The 19,318-nt window shown below is 62.8% G+C and overlaps 2 protein-coding genes across 2 annotated transcripts; one reads left to right on the forward strand and one right to left on the reverse strand.

The window, feature by feature from the left end:
* The first annotated feature begins 5,540 nt into the window (after positions 1–5,540).
* SERHL2 (serine hydrolase like 2) lies at positions 5,541–15,601 on the forward strand. The gene is made up of 12 exons (XM_055142120.1): positions 5,541–5,622; positions 6,500–6,649; positions 6,742–6,855; positions 7,384–7,425; positions 7,698–7,717; positions 8,016–8,090; positions 8,463–8,572; positions 8,970–9,049; positions 11,300–11,334; positions 14,497–14,579; positions 14,983–15,079; positions 15,405–15,601. Exons 1-12 carry the CDS (start codon positions 5,619–5,621, stop codon positions 15,504–15,506), a joined length of 912 nt encoding a protein of 303 aa, XP_054998095.1. The 5' UTR covers positions 5,541–5,618; the 3' UTR covers positions 15,507–15,601.
* RRP7A (ribosomal RNA processing 7 homolog A) lies at positions 15,173–18,738 on the reverse strand. Its single transcript, XM_004610554.2, has 7 exons — positions 18,644–18,738; positions 17,244–17,386; positions 16,899–17,024; positions 16,599–16,716; positions 16,363–16,460; positions 16,038–16,236; positions 15,173–15,814 (listed from the first exon to the last, which is right to left on the reverse strand). Exons 1-7 carry the CDS (start codon positions 18,714–18,716, stop codon positions 15,729–15,731), a joined length of 843 nt encoding a protein of 280 aa, XP_004610611.1. The 5' UTR covers positions 18,717–18,738; the 3' UTR covers positions 15,173–15,728.
* Between the last annotated feature and the right edge of the window lie 580 nt (positions 18,739–19,318).

Below are 19,318 nucleotides of genomic sequence, written 5' to 3' on the forward strand. Positions count from 1 at the left end.
GAGGGAGGGAGAGAGAGAGAGAGGGAGGGAGGGAGAGAGAGAGAGGGAGAGAGGGAGGGAGAGAGAGAGAGAGAGAGAGGGAGAGAGAGGGAGAGGGAGGGAGGGAGAGAGAGGAACAGAGTGGGGGAGAGGGGGAGAGAGGGAGAGAAACTTCCTGGAGAAATCTCAACCTTTGCAGCCATCTGGGGCTAAAGCGAAGGGGGCCCCTGGGTGGAGGGGCCGAGTCTCGGGCACTGGTGACGGGTGGGGAGTAGCGGTGAGATATGGCTGAGGGTTTGGGTCATCCCAAGGACTTTACCTCTGGTGGGGTCCAGGGCTTCAGACACCTGGGGCTGGAGACCCCGGCCCTACATGCAGGTCAATCCCCCAGCACCACCAGGGGGCGCTCCTGAGCACAGAGCCAGAAATAGTCCCTGAGCAGGACCCTCATCTCCCCTCCCCACAAAAAGCAAATATCCTGGGACACAGGCCCTGGAGTCCCCCTGCACTGCTGGGGCTAAGTGTGAAGCCATCCAGCCCCCCAGAACCACACCAACCGGCCCTTCCTGGACAGGGCAATAGTTCAGCAGGGAGGGCATTTGCCTTGCATGCAGCTGACCCGGGTTAGATCCCCGGCATCCTATATGGTCCCCCGAGCACACCAGGAGTGATTCCTGAGTGCAGAGCCAGAAGGAACCCCTGAGCATCGCTGGGTGTGACCCAAAGTGAAAAAAAGAGGAGAAGAAGAAGGAGGAGGAGGAGGAGGAGGAGGAGGAGGAGGAGGAGAAGGAGAAGGAGAAGAAGAAGAAGAAGAAGAAGAAGAAGAAGAAGAAGAAGAAGAAGAAGAAGAAGAAGAAGAAGAAGAAGAAGAAGAAGAAGAGGAAGAAGAGGAAGAAGAGGAGGAGGAGGAAGAGGAGGAAGAGGAAGAAGAAGAGGAAGAAGAGGAGGAGGAGGAAGAGGAGGAAGAGGAAGAGAGGAAGAAGAGGAAGAAGAAGAGGAGGAAGAGGAGGAGGAGGAAGAAGAAGAAGAAGAAGAAGAAGAAGAGGAGGAAGAGGAGAGGAGGAGGAGGAGGAAGAGGAGAAAGAGGAGGAAGAGGAAGAAGAGGAAGAAGAAGAGGAGGAAGAGGAAGAGGAGGAGGAGGAAGAGGAAGAAGAGGAGGAGGAAGAGGAGGAAGAGGAGGAAAAGGAAGAAGGAAGAAGAGGAAGAAGAAGAAGAGGAGGAAGAAGAAGAGCAGGAGGAGGAGGAGGAGGAGGAAGAGAAGAAGAGGAAGAAGAAGAAGGAGGAGGAGGAGGAGGAGGAATAAGAAGGAGGAGGAGGAGGAGAGGAAAAAGGAAGAAGTTGTTTCTGGACAGGCCATGCTTGGCTGCCCTCTGGTTCTGAGGGCATCTGCCCGTCAGGTCTGATTCTGGACACGACCGTCATTCCCCAAGGGCCTGCTGGCCCGATCGCACCTCCGCTGGCAGTGCTGGGAGGGTTTCAGGCCAGGCTGCTCGCCGGGCCCAGCCCTCAGCGGTGAGGGGAGGGCTAAAGGTCAGTGGCAGCAACAGGCGAAATTCTTCCCATCTTTTTTTTTTTTTTTCTTTTTGGGTCACAACCCAGCGATGCTCAGGGGTTACTCCTGGCTTTACACTCAGGAATTACTCCTGGCGGTGCTTGGGGGACCATATGGGATGCCGGGGATCGAACCCGGGTTGACCGCGTGCAAGGCAAATGCCCTACCCGCTGTGCTATCGCTCCGGCCCCGAAATTCTTCCCATCTTAATACTCTCTGCTTTGACAGGGAGGAGCCGGCTTCCACCCTCTCCCTTCTCCTTCCTTTCCTCTCCCTGGCCCCTCGGGCAGACGGCTGGTGGGTGCAGGGAAATGGACCCAGAGCCACGGCATGATCCGACTCCTGGGCCTGGTGTTTGGTTGCTTTGGGTGTGGGTGGTGCTCAGGGCTTACTCCGGGCACTGTGCTCAGGGATCGCTCCTGGTAGGGCTCTGGGGACCCTCCGGGGTGCCGGGATTGAACCCAGGCCAGCGCCTTCCCCGCTGTGCTACCTCCAGCCCTCACTCAATGCAAATTCTGAAGTTCCTGCAAAACAGAAGTCCAGGGGCCAGATGATAGTGCGGGTCACTGATCATCACACCGCCAGCCCAGGCTCCAGCCCCAGCACCCCATAGGGACTCCTGAGCACTGCCAGGAGTGAGCTCTGAGTACAGAGCCAGGAATGACCCTTGAGCATTGCCAGGTGTGCCCCCCCCACCAACCATGAAAAAACAAAAACAAAAGTGGGAGGTGCCCAGAGCCCTTTCCTGGGGGTTTCTGGTACAAAACCTGCAGCTGGTGATGGAGGCAGGAGCCAGGCTGCCTCCTGGCTTCCCGGACCCTGGAGCGAGGCCTGCCTGGGGTCGGGCCCAGCCTCCTAAGCGTCCTAAGGCAGCTGGCTCAAGCCCGAGGCTAGGTGGGCAAGGACCCAAGAGAAGGCAGAGGGGTGTGTAGGCTGCAAATTAGAAACTCCAGGGGCCATGGGGGCTGGAGAGATAGCACAGCCCGCCTTGCATGTGGCCGACCAGAGTTCGATTCCCAGCATCAATATGGTCACCCAAGCACCGCTAGGAGAGATTCCTGAGTGCATGAGTCAGGAGTAACCCCTGTGCATCGCTGGGTGTGACCCAAAAAGAAAAAAGAAAAAAAAAAGAAAGAAACTCCAGGGGCCAGAGCTATAGCACAGCAGGGAGGGCGTTTGTCTTGCATGTGACAAACCTGGGTTCGATTCCCAGCATCCCATACGGTCCCCCGAGCACCGCCAGGAGTGACTCCTGAGTGCAGAGCCAGGAGTAGCCCCTGTGCATTGCCAGGTGTGACCCAAAAAGCAAAATAAATAAATAAATAAATAAAAATAAAAATAAAAAAGACGGGCTGGAGCAATAGCACAGCAGGGGGGGCCGGAGTGATAGCACAGCGGGTAGGGTGTTTGCCTTGCACGCGGCCGACCCGGGTTTGATCCCCGGCATCCCATATGGTCCCCCAAGCACCACCAGGAGTAATTCCTGAGTGCAAAGCCAGGAGTAACCCCTGAGCATTGCTGGGTGTGACCCCCCCCCCAAAAAAAAAGCAAAAAAAAATAATAGCACAGCAGGTAGGGCATTTGCCTTGCAAGCGGCCCGACCTGGGTTCGATTTCCAGCATCCCATATGGTCCCCTGAGCACCGCCACGAGTGATTCCTGAGTGCATGAGCCAGGAGTGACCCCTGTGCATTCCCAGGTGTGACCCAGAAAACAAAAAAAAGAAAGAAAGAAAGAGACGGGACTGGGGAGGGTGGGAGGGACACTGGGTTTACTGGTGGTGGAGAATGGGCACTGGTGAAGGGATGGATTCTCGAACTTTGTATGGGGGAAACATGAGCACAAAAATGTATAAATCTGTAACTGTACCCCCACGGTGATTCACTAATAAAAAATTAAAAAAAAGAAAGAAAGAAAGAAAGAAAGAAAGAAAGAAAGAAAGAAAGGAAGAAAGAAGGAAGGAAGGAAAGAAAGAAGGAAAGAAAGAAAGAGGAGAAGAAAAAAAAAAGGGGGGCAAGCCAGAGTGGGGCGCAGGCCCAGACGGGGGTGGGGGTGGCAGGCGGGGGGGGGGCAGACTGGGATGGGGGGGTGCAGGCTGGGACTGGGGCAGGCTGGGGGTGCAGGCCGGGGGAGGGGGCAGGGGCAGGCCGGGAGGGGGGTCAGGCTGGGGGCAGGGCTGCAGCCCCAGGGCAGAGCACCTGCTGAGTCTGCCCGAGGCCTGGCTTCCAGCTTGCAGCCAGACAAAGCTCATCTGAAAGATTCACCCTGGGCCTTGTGTGGTTTGAAGCCAGTTCTGAGACATGCCCGGCCCGGGAGTCCTCTGGCGGCCAGAAACCTCGGGGCCTAAGTCAGTGAGAAGCCCAGACTCACTGCAAGTAGAATTCCTGTCACTGGCACTGTCATCCTGTTGCTCATCGATTTGCTTGAGCGGGCACCAGTCACGTCTCCATGGTGAGACTTGTTGTTACTCTTTTTGGCATATTGAATACGCCACGGGGAGCTTGCCAGGCTCTGCCCTGCGGGCGGGAGACTCTCGGGAGCTTGCCGGGCTCTCCGAGAGGGGCGGAAGAATCGAACCCGGGTAGGCCACCTGCAAGGCAAACGCCCTCCCCGCTGTGCTATCACTCCAGCCCCCCCCCCCCGGGGCATTTCTTTAGTAGTTGCACATTCTAAGAAATTAAGGGGCTGAGTGATGTATAGCGGTACAGTGGGGAGCGCGTTTGCCCTGCAGGTGACCAACCCGGGTTCGATCCCTGGCATCCCATATGGTCCCCCCACCCCCCGCCCCCCCAGCAACACCAGAAGTAATTTCTGCATGCAGAGCCAGGAGGAAGCCCTGAGCATCGCCAGGTGTGACCCCAAAAGCCAAAAAAACAAAACCCAAAGAAAAAAGAAAAATAATCAGTGGGGGAAAGAGTTGAATGAGAAAGGATACTTTTATGTCTTTTTTATTTTTGGCTTTTGGGACACACCCCGCGGGGCTCAGGGGCTACTCCTGGCTCTGCACTCAGGAATCACTCCTGGAGGTGGTGCTCAGACCATATGGGGTGCAAGGCAAGCGTCCTCCCCACTGTGCTCTAAGCTCGGGCTGCAGGGCTGCAGCAAGAGTATTTTAAAATGCAAATAGTGAGCCTGGGAAGTCCAGGAGCTCAGGCCGGAAGCAGGTCACGGAAATGAGGGACAGGAAGCTACAAGGTCCAAAGGCGGTGTGGATGGAGAGACACAATAAAAAAGTGTTTGACCTTGGAAACTGGGGTTAGCAAGGCGGAGGAATGGGGGACTTAGGAGCAGGAGGTCAGTGGTGGGGGGGGGCCCTGTGCAGAGACGGGGTGGCCCAGGGCACTACCGCGGGACCACACAGACGTCAGATAAGGGACACAAGACCCTGGGGGGAGCCCAGAATTTGGGAGGGCCCCCTACCCCCGGGGGCCACAGCAGCGTACTTCCCAAAGCAGAGGGTGTCGGGCCGGAGCGACAGTCCAGCGGGGAGGGGGGGGGGGGGCGTTTGCTCGGCACGCAGCAGCCCGGGATTCGATCCGCGGCATCCCAGAGGGTCCCCAGAGCACCGCCAGGAGAAATTCCTGAGTGCAGAGCCAGGAGTAACCCCTGCCCCCAAAAGAAAACAAACCAAATTGGTCCCAGGATAACCAAGGGTTCCTCTGGGCTCCAGCCCGGCAGCAACTTACACGCCCGACCTAGCCCGGCCGCGGCGGGGACGGGGCCTGCATGTGGGCGGGGCCGGCCCCCGCACGACTGACTCTGATGAGGCGGGGCCTAGACGGGCCCTTCTAGGGGCTATAAGGGGCCGGCTGGGGCGGGGCGGAGCCTAGACGAAACTGGCCGGGATAGGCGGGGCCTCTTCTAGGGGCGGGGCCTAGAGAGAAGACTGCTGAGGGGCGGAGCCTAGAAGGGGCGGGCCGTCCAAAGAGCGGGCCTATCGGGGGTCGGAAGGGACGGCTAGAAGGGGCGGGCCGTTCAAGGAGCTGGGCCTATAAGCGGCCGGCAGGGGCGGGGCCTGGAGCTTAGCGTGTCCCTTTCCCAGGGCGTGATCTGCAGGTCAAGCAAGGAGTGACTGCTGGACGACAGCAATGGGTGAAAAAGCCACTGCCGTGGACCTTTTCTTGTTTTTTTTTCCTCCAGGGACTTTTAGACGGGAGCGGGCTACGGGGCGGGCGCGCACAAGTGGCTCCCCACCCTCCACCTATTTGGGACCGTGCTGGGGGGGCTGCCCCTGGGGCGGATGAAGGCCCGCGGTGGAGGTGGGGTGGCCGCACGTGGTGTGCGGGACTCCCGGGGCAGGAGTGCGGGATCTGGCACACCCAGCTGGCAGTCTGGCCCCCCACGCCGGGCCCCTCCCTCCGGGCTACTCCCCGGCTTCCTGATGTGACCTTGGGTACCACCGCCCCTTCCTCTGCCTCACTTTCCCCAGCCGGTCAGCCCTAGCTGACCGAATTGCGGAGCACCGGCCATTCCAGCTGCTTAGAAAATGGTGTTTAGGGTTATTCCTGCTTATTCCAGTGTGACAGAAAAGGAAACTGAGGGGCTGGAGCAATAGCACAGCGGGTAGGGCGTTTGCCTTGCACGCGGCCGACCCGGGTTCGAATCCCAGCATCCCATATGGTCCCCTGAGCACGGCCAGGGGAAATTCCTGAGTGCAGAGCCAGGAGTAACCCCTGTGCATCGCTAGGTGTGACCCAAAAAGAAAAAAAAAAAAAAAAAAAAAGGAAACTGAGGAAACTGAGGCTCAGGAGTTTCAGTATCTTACTCACCACGGCACACAGCCAGCAAGTGGCAGAGCCTGGGGCCAACCAATCCTCCTGACCTTTTCTAGAAAGTTTTGCCAGGAGGCTCTCCCCAGGCTCCCTCTGAGCCCCTGGGCTCCCCGCAGCAGCTGCAGGAGGGGCTGGGGACGCGCGGCTTCATGCGCAGAGGGGGGTCCTCAGGAGAGAGCAGAGACCGTTTCTTCCAGGTCTGATCTCCGAGCTGAAGCTGGCCGTGCCCTGGGGCCACATCGCGGCCAAGGCCTGGGGCTCCCAGCAGAGCCCCCCGGTTCTCTGCCTGCATGGCTGGCTGGACAACGCCAACTCCTTCGACAGACTCATCCCTCTGCTCCCGAAAGGTGAGGCTGGGCGAGGGGGCTGGGCTGCGGGGGAAAGAAGGGGCTGGAGGGACCCCAGCAGACGCCTCTCCCCTGCCTCATCTCTGTCCCAGACTTCTATTATGTGGCCATGGACTTCGGGGGTCACGGGCTCTCATCGCATTACAACCCAGGGTTACCGTATTATCACCAAAATTTTGTGAGTGAGGTCCGGCGCGTCATGGCTGGTGAGTTGGGGACCCGGCACACGCCTATGTGTGTATGTGTGTGTGTGTGTGTGTGTGTGTGTGCGTGCGCACGTGTGCATGTATAGGAATGCATGTGTGCGCATGTACATGCATGCATGTATATGCATGTGCATGCAGGTGTGCATGTACATGCGTGCATGTATGTACATGTGCATGCATGTGTGCCTGTGCATGTGTACATGTGCATGCATGTGTGCCTGTGCATGTGTGCATGTGTGTGCATATGGGGGGCTGCTTTGGGACATCCCTTCTGGTCATTGGAGTTGGGGTGCTGGTCAGGAGGCCACGGTGGCCTGACCTGGGTGTATTGTGAGTTTGTGGGTGACTTGGCCGATTTCGAGAGGGCTGCCAAGAAGAGGTCACTTCTTCTGGGGAGGGCCCCCCAAGCCCCTGCAGTGGAGCTGGAACCCCTCTCTGCTAGTCTTGGGGGCACCATGCATGTGGGGAGTGATTTCTGACCCCCCACCCCGGATGCAGGGCTGACCCCAACATGCTCTGTCTTTGCAGCCTTGAAGTGGGACCGTGCTTCCCTTGTGGGCCACAGTTTTGGTGAGGCCCCTCGCTGGGACTGGGCACCCCCTCTTCTGGGACTGTCCCCCACACTTCTCTGACCCCCATGGAGCGAGAGGGTCTCCTCAGCCCGGACCCTCGACCCCAGGTCTCACTCAGGCAGTTCTCCCGGGCCAGGCCGCCCTTGGAGGATGCCTGAAGTTTAACAGCCTCTCACACTGGCGGGGGAGAAGGGCCAGGTCCCCGGGCTGGGGCGGGGGGCCGCCAGCTTTGGGGGCGCCTGGGAACGTCATCCTGCTGCTCTCCTGCAGGTGGCATCGTGGGCGGAATGGTGAGTCACCAGCGACTCGGTTGCAGGTGGGGTGCAGGAGCGGAGGGGACGTCACCCCAAGTTTCAAGCCACCCGCTTATTCCCTTACTTGCTGAGGCCAGTTTGCCTTGCAGAATGTGGGGTTGATGAGTTTGGATGTGGGGGGGGCCCTGAGCGGGCAGTGCTCCCCGAGAGGGTCCCCTGAGCGGGCAGTGCTCCCCAGAGGGTCCCCTGAGCGGGCAGTGCTCGCGGAGAGTCCCCTGCGGCTGGGGCTGGAGTCGCGGGCATCACGCTCAGACTCAGTCCTCTCTGCGCCCAGTTCTCCTGCATCTTCCCAGAGATGGTGGACAGGCTGGTGCTGCTGGACTCCTCGCCTTTCGTGCTGGACAGTCACGTAAGAACTCGGCCCAGTCCCCCGTGAGGGGCCAGCAGCGGGGGGGCGGGGTGGCCTGGTGAAAGCGGGTCAGCCCCAGCACGGGGCTGCTGGCTGGGAGCCCCAGGATAGCAGCTGGGGTGTCTGGGGCAGGAGTGCGAGGGGCTTGGTGGGGGGTCGCCTTCCCTGCAGCCCACCTGGCCACCGGCTGCCCTGCACCGGGCTGACAGCGTGCCCCAAATCATGGTTGGTGACGGCCTCCTTCAGGGGGGGGCCAGAATGAGCCCTAAGGGTGCAGGTGGTAGGGGCTGGCTGGGCTCGGGGAGGGGGGACTCGCGCGGGGTAGGAGGCGTATTTGGGGTCCGGCCCGCCCACGCAGCCCCCGGCCCGCAGGAGATGGGGAACCTGCTGACGTACAAGCGCAAGGCCCTGGAGCACACGCTCCGGGTGGAGGCGTCCCCGAGGCCGCCCAGCGTGTGCAGCCCCCAGGAGATGCTGCAGGGGTGAGTGTCCCCCCGCCGGGGTCCCCGAGCCCCCTCCCGACAAACACATGCAGGCGTGTGAGCACCCGCTTGCTCCCCCCTCCCCGCCTCACCTCTGCAGCTTCCTGTCCCCGACCCTCCCTGACTCCCGGGGCACCCTTGGCAGCTGCCGCCTCCTGGCCGGTGACATCTCCCTGGCAGGTGACTCCGCTGGTGACCGCAGGGCCACCGCAGTGTTTGCTTTTGTGCTTCCGGTGCTTGGCAGGATGCCGCCGGCCAGCGGTGATGCCAGTGGCTGTTGTCTGTGAATGAGCCCAGCCGCTGGCCCCCCCGGGGGGGCTCTCTGGCCCTTCAGGGCCCCTGGGGCTCCCCTCCCTCGCCCTCCTCCAGCGCCCCTCTCCCGGGCCTGTCTCTGCAGGTTCCTGAAGAACAACAGCCACGTGGGGAAGGAGAGCGGGGAGCTCCTCCTGCAAAGGGGGACCACCCGGGTGGCCACAGGTGAGCCGCCGCCCTCTGTGCTCGTTCCTCTGAGCGCAGGAGAAACTGAGGCACAGCTGCGCCCACTGGTCACTGGGAGTGACTGTGCACTAAATGGCTTTACAGAGGCTTTTTTTTTTCTTTTTTTTTGCTTTTTGGGTCACACCCGGCGATGCACAGGGGTCATTCCTGACTCTGCACTCAGGAATTACTCCTGACGGTGCTCTGGGGACCCTATGGGATGCTGGGAATCAAACCCGGGTCAGCTGTGTGCAAGGCAAACGCCCTCCCCGCTGGGCTATCGCTGCAGCCCTGCAGAGGCTTTTAAACATGGACGCGCAGGGGCCAGAGCCTCGGGGCAGGGGGAGGGCGGGGAAGGTGCTGGCCTTGCATGCGGCCCTTGGGCCGGTTCCCACAGTCCAGGCTGTCCCGTTGCTCCAGAGAAACCGGATGTTGCATTTCTGACCTGCCCGGGGCCTCAGGCTGCCTGTTTGGCACCCCCTCGTGGGACCCAAGTTACTGACCCTCCGCCCCTGCCCGCAAGCCCCTCCTGGAGAGGGGAGGCCCAGCGAGGGCTGGAGCCGGCTAATCCGCACTGAGGCCTTCCCGGCCACAAGCCGATCAGCAGCTCAGCGCTCCGGTTCCAGTCCCCTGGGGGCTTAGGGGTCTGCAGGGGCACCGCTTGGTCCTCAGGGAAGCACCAGTTGAACCCCAGCGCGGGGGGGGGGGGGGCTGGCGGGCTTCTGGACACATCTTGTAAAAGTTGGTCTAGGGCCTGAGCAATAGGAGAGGGCTTCAGGCACTTGCCTTTCTTATTTTTTTTGAATTTTGGTCTTTGGGCCACACCTGGTGATGCTCAGGGCTGACTCCTGGCTCTGTGCTCAGGGCTTACTCCTGGCTCTGTGCTCGGGGCTCGCTCCTGGCTCTGTGCTCAGGGTCACTCCTGGCTCTGTGCTCAGTTATCACCCCTGGCTCTGTGCTTAGGGCTGACTCCTGGCTCTGTGCTCAAGGTGACTCCTGGCTCTATGCTCAGGACTGACTCCTGGCTCTGTGCTCAGGGCTGACTCCTGCTCTGTGCTCAGGGTGACTCCTGGCTCTGTACTCAGGGCTGACTCCTGGCTCTGTGCTCAGGGCTGACTCCTAGCAGGGCTCAGGGGACCGCCTGTGGAAGGGGGTTTGTTCTTTTTCTTTCATTTTTTTTTTTAATTTTTGGGTCACACCTGGCGATGCACAGGGGTTCCTCCTGGCTCTGCACTCAGGAATTACTCCTGACGGTGCTCAGGGGACCCTATGGGATGCTGGGATTCGAACCCGGGTTGGCCGCATGCAAGGCAAACACCCTCCCCGCTGTGCTGTCGCTCCAGCCCCGTGGAAGGGTTGGCGGCGTGCAGGGTGAATGCCCCAGCCGCTGTACTGTCGCTCCAGCCCCGCACCTTGCCTTTCAAGCCGCCGACGCTGGTTCCATCTCTGGCACCCCATAGGGTCCCACCAGGAGTGCTCCCTGAGCACTGACAGATGTGGCCCCCAAACCAAACCAGAAATCCAAAGCTCCGGGGTTAGGACATCTCGCATGCAGCTGACACTTGCGTTGCGTGTGGTCCCGGAGTCCCCGTGCGCACAGCTGGGTGGGACCCCAAGCAGGTCGCCCAGACAGAGGACAGTCAGTGCCCCTGCCGGGCTGAGGGGTGTGTGGGGGGCTGGGTCGGAGGCCTGGGCCCAGGCCCGGAGGCTGTACTGGCCGCTTGTCATGGGAGGCGGCCGACAGGCTGTGGCCTGTGGGGGGGGGACCTTAGGGGGGGCAGCAGGGGCAGGCAGGCTGGAGAGCAGAGCCTGTGCCCTGGCATGTGAACTCGCACCCAGCCCCAGGCCGCAGGCCCGAGAGGCCTGAGTGGAGCCTTGGGCCGCCTCCAGGCTGCCCTGGGGCTGGTGCTCCCAGTGAACGTCTGGGAGAACACCCGGGAGGAGCGAGTGCCGGGACCCTGCCAGGTGGGGAGCCCTCGAGATCCCCAAACCGCAGTCCCAGGGCTGGGGGCCTCGCAGGCGGGGGTCCGCCTCCCTGCCCCAGCCTGCCCCTCGGCCAGCTCAGCTGTGCGCGTGCGTCGCTGCAGCTGGACCCCAGAGGAGTCAGCGGCGGAACGCGCCAAGGGCGGAGCGCAGGTCCCCCCCCCACACCAAGAGTCACCCCAAGTCCAGTTACAGAAAGAGGGTGGGGGGCCGGTCCCCCCCCACCCGGACGCTGGCACTGAGCGTGCTCCTCGCTTCCCTCCTCAGGTGTGGTGCTGAACAGAGACCGCAGGATCGCCCTGGTGAGCACAGCCGCTGCCCTGCCCGCCCGCCCCCTCGGTGCCCACAGCCACTGCCCAACCCTCCCCGCAGTGCCCACGGCCGCTGCTAGACCCTCCCTGCAGTGCCCACAGCTGCTGCCCACCCCTCCCCATGGTGCCCAAAGCCACTGCCCGCCCCTCCCTGCAGTGCCCACGGCTGCTGCCCACTCACCCCTGCTGTGAATTCATGGGTGGGTGCATGACATGTACATCAGGTGGCCCAGAACCGCACCCCCCCCCCCCCGCCTCCCCAGCAGAGGAACAAAGAGACAGCGGGGGGCAAGGGGCCACAGACTGGTGGTCCAAGGGGCCCGCTGCGTGCAGAGCTGTTAGCATACTTACAGAACATCCGAGGGGGTGACGCATGGGGCTGCACAGAGATTGATCATTTACAGAGGTAAAGCCTTTCTGTGGAGACAGTTCTCTTGGGATTAACTCAAGGAGACTCTCTGTCTCCTCTTATTAATACTTGCCATTATTGGGATAAACACAGTGAGAGACACAGATCCCAGCACTTAGTTCTCTGGGCTCTGAGGGGAAGGCAGTTGGGCTTCTACCGTAAATCCCAGCCGGCTGGGCTTCTACCGTAAATCCCAGACTAGGTCCTCAGGGCCAGTTTAGCTCTTCCTCCCCCAGGGGGATCCTGTCTCTTAAGTCACAGCAGCTTGCATCAAGACCTGCTTTAATGCTTCCTTGATTGTCCCATTTCGATGCCAGGGTAGCTTCGCCACTTGCCGCAGGTCTGTCCCAGTCCCACGGCAGGACCTCCCCTGGGCAGGGGGCGGGGGTGTTAGGAACTGTGGCAACCGAAGCTGAGTCAAGTCATTATGACGAATGCCCAGGAGTGGATCTATCTCAGAGCCAGTTACTCCCAAATATTAGGAGCACAACGTCAACGGTCTTTTTTTTTTTTTTGGGTCACACCCGGCGATGCACAGGGGTTACTCCTGGCTCTTCACTCAGGAATTACCCCTGGCGGTGCTCAGGGGACCATATGGGACGCTGGGATTAGAACCCGGGTCGGCCGCGTGCAAGGCAAACGCCCTACCCGCTGTGCTATCTCTCCAGCCCCTGTCAACGGTCTTTTTGTGCTTAAGCAAAAAAAAAAACACTGCTTTAGAGTAAAATATGAAAAGGGGAAATAGAAAAGTAAGTACAGGGGCTGGAGCGATAGCACAGCTGGTACGGCGTTTGCCTTGCACGTGGCTGACCCGGGTTCGATTCCCAGCATCCCATAGGGTCCCCCATCACTGCCAGGAGTAATTCCTGAGTGTAGAGCCAGGAGTAACCCCTGTGCATCTCCAGGTGTGACCCCAAAAAAAAAAAAAAAAAAAGAAAAGTAAGCACAAAGTCCAGAATCACTAGAAGTTTTGACTTTTAAGTAACTAAAACAAGGGAAAGGTTAAAGATAAACCCAGGGGCTTGGGGGCGCTGGTCAGAGCACTGTAAGTTCCTCTGGGGGAGGAAAAGAATAATTCACAGATTAAGCCTAAAGCACTCAGGGTTAATATTCAACACCGCAGGGCCCCGGCGCCCCACCCCCAGTCTCCTTGGCTTCTGCACCCGCCCGGCAGGTGCAAACCTCTGCCTTCGCTCAGCTCCAGGCCTGGGGGGGTTTTGTTTTTCACACCCTGGCGCCTAGCCCGAGCCTGGGCCAGGGGAGCCGCCCTCCAGCCTCGATCAACGCTGGCGAGGGCTCTGCGCCCCCCAAGCCCTCAACTGCTCGCCCTGCGCAGGGTCCAGACTTCCCTTGGGCACGGTCGTTTTGTTCGTTTCGGGCCACACCCAGCGGTGCCCGGGGCCTGCCTACTCCTGGCCCTGCGCTGGGGCATCGCTGCTGCCCATGGCCCCACCTGCGGGCAAACAGCAGTGGAGCTCCCCGGCGCCGCCTCGTGGCCAGTCCCTTCCTGGGCGGCGCGTGCCTCGCTGAGCGGCCGGATCCGCGGGGTCCGGGGTTGGGTGTGGGCGTGGCGGCGCTGCTCCGGACACTGGGCTCATTTTTTTTTTTTTTGCTTTTTGGGTCACACCCGGCGTTGCTCAGGGGTTACTCCTGGCTCATGTACTCAGGAATTACTCCTGGCGGTGCTCGAGGGACCCTATGGGATGCTGAGAATCGAACCCGGGTCTGCCAAGTGCAAGGCAAACGCTCTACCCGCTGGGCTCTTTTTTTTTTTTTTTTTTTTGCTTTTTGGGTCACACCCAGCAATGCTCAGGGGTCACTCCTGGCTCTTCACTCAAGAATTACCTCTGGCCGTGCTCAGGGGATCATATGGGATGCTGGGAATCGAACCCCGGTCGGCCGCGTACAAGGCAAACACCCTACCCGCTGTGCTATCACTCCAGCCCCCCCCCCCCCCGCTGGGCTCATTTTTGGCCCCTGGGGTCCCTTTGATTCTCTGATTTTTTGGGGGTTGCACCGCCGGGTGCAAACTCGGGCAGCCTGGCGCGCCGCAGTGGGGACATTGCGCGACGCTTCTCCAAGGTCGCAGGAGCGCAGTGGCCCGTGTGAAGGGTCGTAACCCCTGAACCCCATGTGCTGGCCGTGCACAGGTGACCCCCATGGTCTCCAGCACCAGAGCTGGGACTCAAAGCTGGAAGTAGCCCAAGCCTCCCTCATCCCCCAAGCCCCACAGGAGGACTGCTGTGACATCCAGCAATTCCACTGCCAAGCGCTGGGCAGAAGAGTCAAAAGGGGCGAGGGCAGCGGGCAGTGAGTACAATGGGCAGGGCCTGGCCCCCACGAGGGTCCCGGCGGAGCCGAGGTCTGGCGCCCTCTCCTGGCAGCGGCTGGCAGTGACCCGTAATTGTCTTCCTGTGGTGCCTGTTTAACCCTCGCGCTGGCTTCTGGGGGCATCTGTCCAGCCAATGGGTCATCGGACCTGGTGGGTGCTATGGGCTCAGGGGAAGCACCCCGGGCCACTTTAACCTACAGCGGCTGGGCTATGCGTGTGTTTGCATCAGACATTCTGTTTTGGGGACCACACCTGGCGCTGCTGAGGTCACTCCTGGTGGGGCTCAGGACCTTGAGTTACTGCACAGTCTCCAGTGCAGGGGAGCCAGGAAGGCGGGCGGGGGTGGGGGCATGCCATCTCGGGCCTGGGGGAATCAGGGCCGGGGAGGGCTCAGCGGCTTCTGTGTCCACAGCCGGAGCACAGCTTCGACTTCGTGAGCCGGGAGCTGTTCGCGCACGCCATAGGGAAGCTGCAGGCCCGGGTCCTCCTCATCAAGTAGGTCTGCGCCCACCCCAGGGGCTGCCAGCTGCGGGCGGGGGCCCCTGCTCCCTGCGGGGCGGGCTGGGTCACGGGCTGTGGGCCTGGCCTCACAGCCCGTGCTCAGGGGACGCGGTGGTCTTGGGGCTGGGGTCCACTCCCCCAGACCCCCAACCTCCGCCAAGTATGTACTCCAACCGTGGGAGCCGTCTCCCCAGCTCCCTTGTGTCTGGGTCTCGCTCAGCAGTGCTCAGGGCAGACTCCTGGCTCTGTGCTCAGGGCCCACTCCCGAGCTCCTGAGCCAATGCCGAGTCACTTGGGGCGCTGGCGGTCCTCAGGGCAGCCTGCGCAGGGCCCAGGCGGTGGCTGGTTCTTTAAGGAGGCGCCCCGGACCCCCCCCCCCCCGCCGTCCACTCCCCAGGGCGACCGAGGGCTTTTATGACGTGAGGCGAGAGCACGACACGGACCGGGAGCCGATGCGGTTCATGATCGAGACGCTGAGATCCATCCTCAGAGAGGTGGGGGCTCGGGGCTGGGGGGACGTAGAGAGGTGGGGGCACGGGGCTCGGTGGGGGGGGGTCCCCCGAGACAATCAGCACAGGACACACTAGCATTGGCAGTGCCTGAGTTTACTGTCCTGTGTCCCTGCTTGGGGCGAGACTGTCCGTGTGGGTATGGGTCTCTGCATTCCACCCGCCCCCCAAAAGCGCACCTGCTCTACGGCCTGGTGTTGGGGCTCTCAGAAGCGTGGCGCGCCCAGGGGCCTGTGGATGCCGTGAGCGTGGCAGACGGCCCCCTGCCCCGGCCCCGCTGACCCTGTGCCCCGACAACCCCACCCTGCAGCGGTTCCAGTTCGTGGAAGTGCCCGGGAACCACTACGTGCACATGAACCAGCCGGAGGTCGTGGCGGGGGCCGTGGGCAGCTTCTTACGGAGCCAGGCGTGAGGGCAGACCCCGAGGCGGGGCCCTGGGCCTTCCCTGAGCCCCCAGCCCTGGCCCCTGCCGCCCCTGCGGGCTGACAATAAAGTTCCGTTACTGTTCTCGATGCCTCAATTATGGACGTGGGGGGCAAAGGCAGGGCGGTCCTGGGGGCCGGGCACCCCCTGGATGAGTCTGGGTGCTGGGCGGGCGCCCCCTGACGGCACCCCGCAGCCCCGCAGCCGTGGCTCAGTAGGGCCGGAACTTGCGCTGCGCCCGCATCAGCTCGATCCGCTGCTTGTCCTCCTCGAACTTCTTGCGCAGCTGCGCCAGATCTGGGGGGCGGGGGGCAGAGGACACGCCGGGGTCAGCCCGCACGGCCCGCCCACCCCAGGCATCCCCCAAGGCGGCGGCGTGGCCGTTGGGAAGGTGCGGAGTCCCGGGTGGAGCGTGCGCCCACCCCCGGCCCAGGTACCACCCTCGCGCTGGGCACCCCCTCGCCGCCACTGCATGCAGGGCCCAGGGGTCCCCCTGCCCGCAGCCCCGGGGCGCGCTCACGTTCCATCTTGGACTCGCGGTGCTGCCAGGCGTAGAAGTTGAGCAGCTCCTTGCGCGCCCGCTTGCGCCGCTCGCGCTCCAGCACGCGCAGGCTGGCCGCCTCGGTGCGGGGCAGCACGGGCCGGCGGCCGCGCCGCGTCACCTTCACCCAGCCCTCCTCATCGGGGACCCCCTCCTCTTCCTTCGCCCTGGCCTCCTCCTGCGGGCACGCGGGGCATGGGTGGGGGCTTGCCTGCAGCCCAGGGGCGCCCCTCCCTCGGGGGTACACACCCCGGCCCTCCCCGGGTCCCCCCACCCCCACCCCCGGAGCCGAGCGGCGCCCCACCTCGGCCGTCTTCTTGTCATAGGCCTCCATGAAGGCGTCCACCTCCGCCTGCAGGGCCTGGGGGTCCGCCACGGAGCCCGCGTACTCTCGGATCCACTCTGCGTTCAGAAGCAGGCGGGCACGGGGGCTGCCGAGGCAGGCCTGGGGGTCCCCAGAGACCCTCTTCCCCAGGCAGGCCGGGCCCTCCCCTCTGACCGCCTCCCCCCCCACACACACACGCCCCCTGCACAACTGACTGTGAACGCCGCTGGGTGCGGGGTGGCTCTCGGTGGACACCAGCAGCGGGCCCTGCAGCGCCAGGGCGGCCTGTACCCCCTTCGCCTTCTGGAACTGCACGTAGGCGACCCGGAACCCCTGGGTGGGGGACAGGTGTGAGGCTGCCGCTGTCCCGGCGTGGGCGCAAAGAGCCCTGCGCAGGACCCGGAAACACAGGGGCCCCTGGCAGGGCGGGAGGCAGACCCCTCACCCCGCCAGCCCCTAGATGCTGAGCCCCCCCACCCTCCCCATGAGGCACCGCCCAGCACCCAGAGCCTCACCGGAACGGGCCTAGGCTGGAAAAACACCGACTTGGGCTTTTGGGGACCCTCGGCGAGGTCCGGCTTCTCTCGAAGCTCCACAGTCTGGACGGGACCGCAGGGGGCCAGGAGGCGGGCCAGGGCCTCCTGCCGCAGGGAAGGGGTGTGAGCAGCCTCCCAGGGGCCCACCCTCAGACTGGGGCTGTTCACTGTTATTTTTAGGGGGCACCCCCCCCAAGAGAGGGCTGGATAGATCTCCCCTACCGCCCCCTGGGGAAGCGCACCACCTCATCACATTTGGATGGGGGGGTTCGTTCTGGGGTCACACCTGGCGATGCTGGGGTACCCAGCCGTGCCGCGGCTCACCTCCGTGCAGTACGGGGGCACATTGAGGACAAAGAGGGTTCGCTTCTGCGGCCAGGCCGAGCGGGCGCCGTCCCGGACCTGGTGCTCTCGCAGGTAGAGGTAATGGCACGCCTGCTGCTTCTCGGAGAACTTGATGGGGAGGGCTAGGACAGGAGGGCGGGGGAGGCCGGCGGGTCACCTGCACAGCCCCTGTGCCAGGCCACACCCTGCCCAGGCCCAGGAGGGGGCGCTCATGGCTGCAGAGACCAGCAGGCAGGGGGTCGGCTGTCACCGTGGGGACCAAGCATGAGGAGAAGCCGCTGGGGGCTGTGCTGGGGGTGAAGATCGCAAGTCGGCCGGCTGCCCCGCCCCTGACCTCAGCCTCAGCCAGGCCCTTCCCTGGACCCTCACCCCCCCCCCCCCCCGACCCCTCACTTCTCCCTGGGCCTCCGCTGTGTCTCTGGGGTTGTCTGGACCATCACTGGCACTCCCATATATTTTCCTTTTGTTTGGGGGGGCCCTACTCGGTGGTGCTCAGGGAGCACTCCTGGAGGGCTGGTGGGGGGTTACCATGCGGGGTGTCAGGAATCGAATCTGGATTGGCCACGTGCAAGGCAAGAGCCCTGCCCACCTGTGGACGATGCCGACTCCCCTACATTCTTACACCTCACCGAGCCGGGACCACTTTCTGCGCATCTCGCCACCTCCTGGGGCGCGGAGAGGGCAACTGACACAACACCGGCTGGAGCGTCAGCACAGCGGGGAGGGCGTTTGCCTTGCACGCGGCCGACCCGGGTTCGATTCCCAGAATCCCATAGGGTCCCCTGAGCACCCCCAGGAGTAATTCCTGAGTGCAAAGTCAGGAGTGAGCATCGCCAGGTGTGACCCAAAAAGCAAAAAAAAAAAAAAAAGACACCGTCGGAAAAGCTGGAAGCGGAGCCCGGCGCAGGGGTGCGGGGTAGGGCTGAGTGACGGCCCCGGGAAGGCGGAGGGCGCGGTAAGAAGTCGGGATTTGGGGGGAGCCGGGGCGATGGTACTGCGGGCAGGGGCGGTGCGGCGGGCACACGCGACCGGCCCGGGTTGGATCCCCGGCCCCGGATCCCGAGCACTGCCAGGAGAGCTCCGGCAGCACACGGACGGGACAGCCGCAGCCGGACAGGAGGGCGGGCCCGGGCAGCGGGGCAGACGCAGAGCAGGAGCCGCCGCGGTGAGGACCAGGGGGCGGGCGAGACGGACACAGGTGCGTCCCGGGGGGCCGTGTGCGCCGGGCTGGTACCCTCCAGGGACACGCCGGCTACGAGGGGCCGGACTCCGCAGAGCAGGCGGAGACGGGCAAGGCGCCGCCCGAGTCTCGCGAACTTCCAGGGCCACTTCCCAGCTGAGCCGGACCCTCCCCGCACCCGGCGTCCCAAGCCCCTCACCTGCGTAGCCCGGCGGGCTCGGGACCCCGGACCCGGAGTCAGGCGCCGCACGCTTCTTTCTGCGCGCCACCATCTTGCCGGCCGGAAGCCGCGGGGGCCGCTGGGAGTTGTAGTCCGGTGCCGGGAGGAGGCGCGTTCCCATGACGACGCCGACGCGCCGAAGCCCCGCCCGCCCTCTCCTCCGGGGCTCCGTCCGTGACTGCCACTGGTTCCCAGTAACGTCAGCGAAGGGCGCGAATAAGCGTGGGAGTAACTTCTCAGTCGTTCATCCAGTACCCCACTAGGGCGGTCAGCACTGCGGGCACTGTCCCCCACCCCTTTGTTTGGGAAGGGGCCACATCCGGCGGTGCTCAGGGACGACTCCTAGAACTCCGGGCGGTGCTAGGGGCGTATGGGTCGGTCAAGCAGGGTTGGCTGCATCCGAGGCGGGCGCCCTACCTGTATATCCTCCCTCTAGCTCCCAGGCACCGTCTTCTTCGCTTTAGGGGCAAAATAAAACCCGGGGGGCCATATGTGGAAACTGGGACGCAACCAGGATATGCTGCGTGCCAGGCAGGTGCTGTCTTCACTCGCTGTATCGTCTCTGGTCCCCGCTATGTTCTGGAACAAACCCAGTAGCATTGGCACATCTGATGCTTAGAGCGAGAAAGAGAAATCCAGGGCTAAGGTTTCGCT

This window comes from Sorex araneus, chromosome 6 (assembly GCF_027595985.1).
Source record: "Sorex araneus isolate mSorAra2 chromosome 6, mSorAra2.pri, whole genome shotgun sequence".
In the NCBI taxonomy this organism is placed as follows: domain Eukaryota; kingdom Metazoa; phylum Chordata; class Mammalia; order Eulipotyphla; family Soricidae; genus Sorex; species Sorex araneus.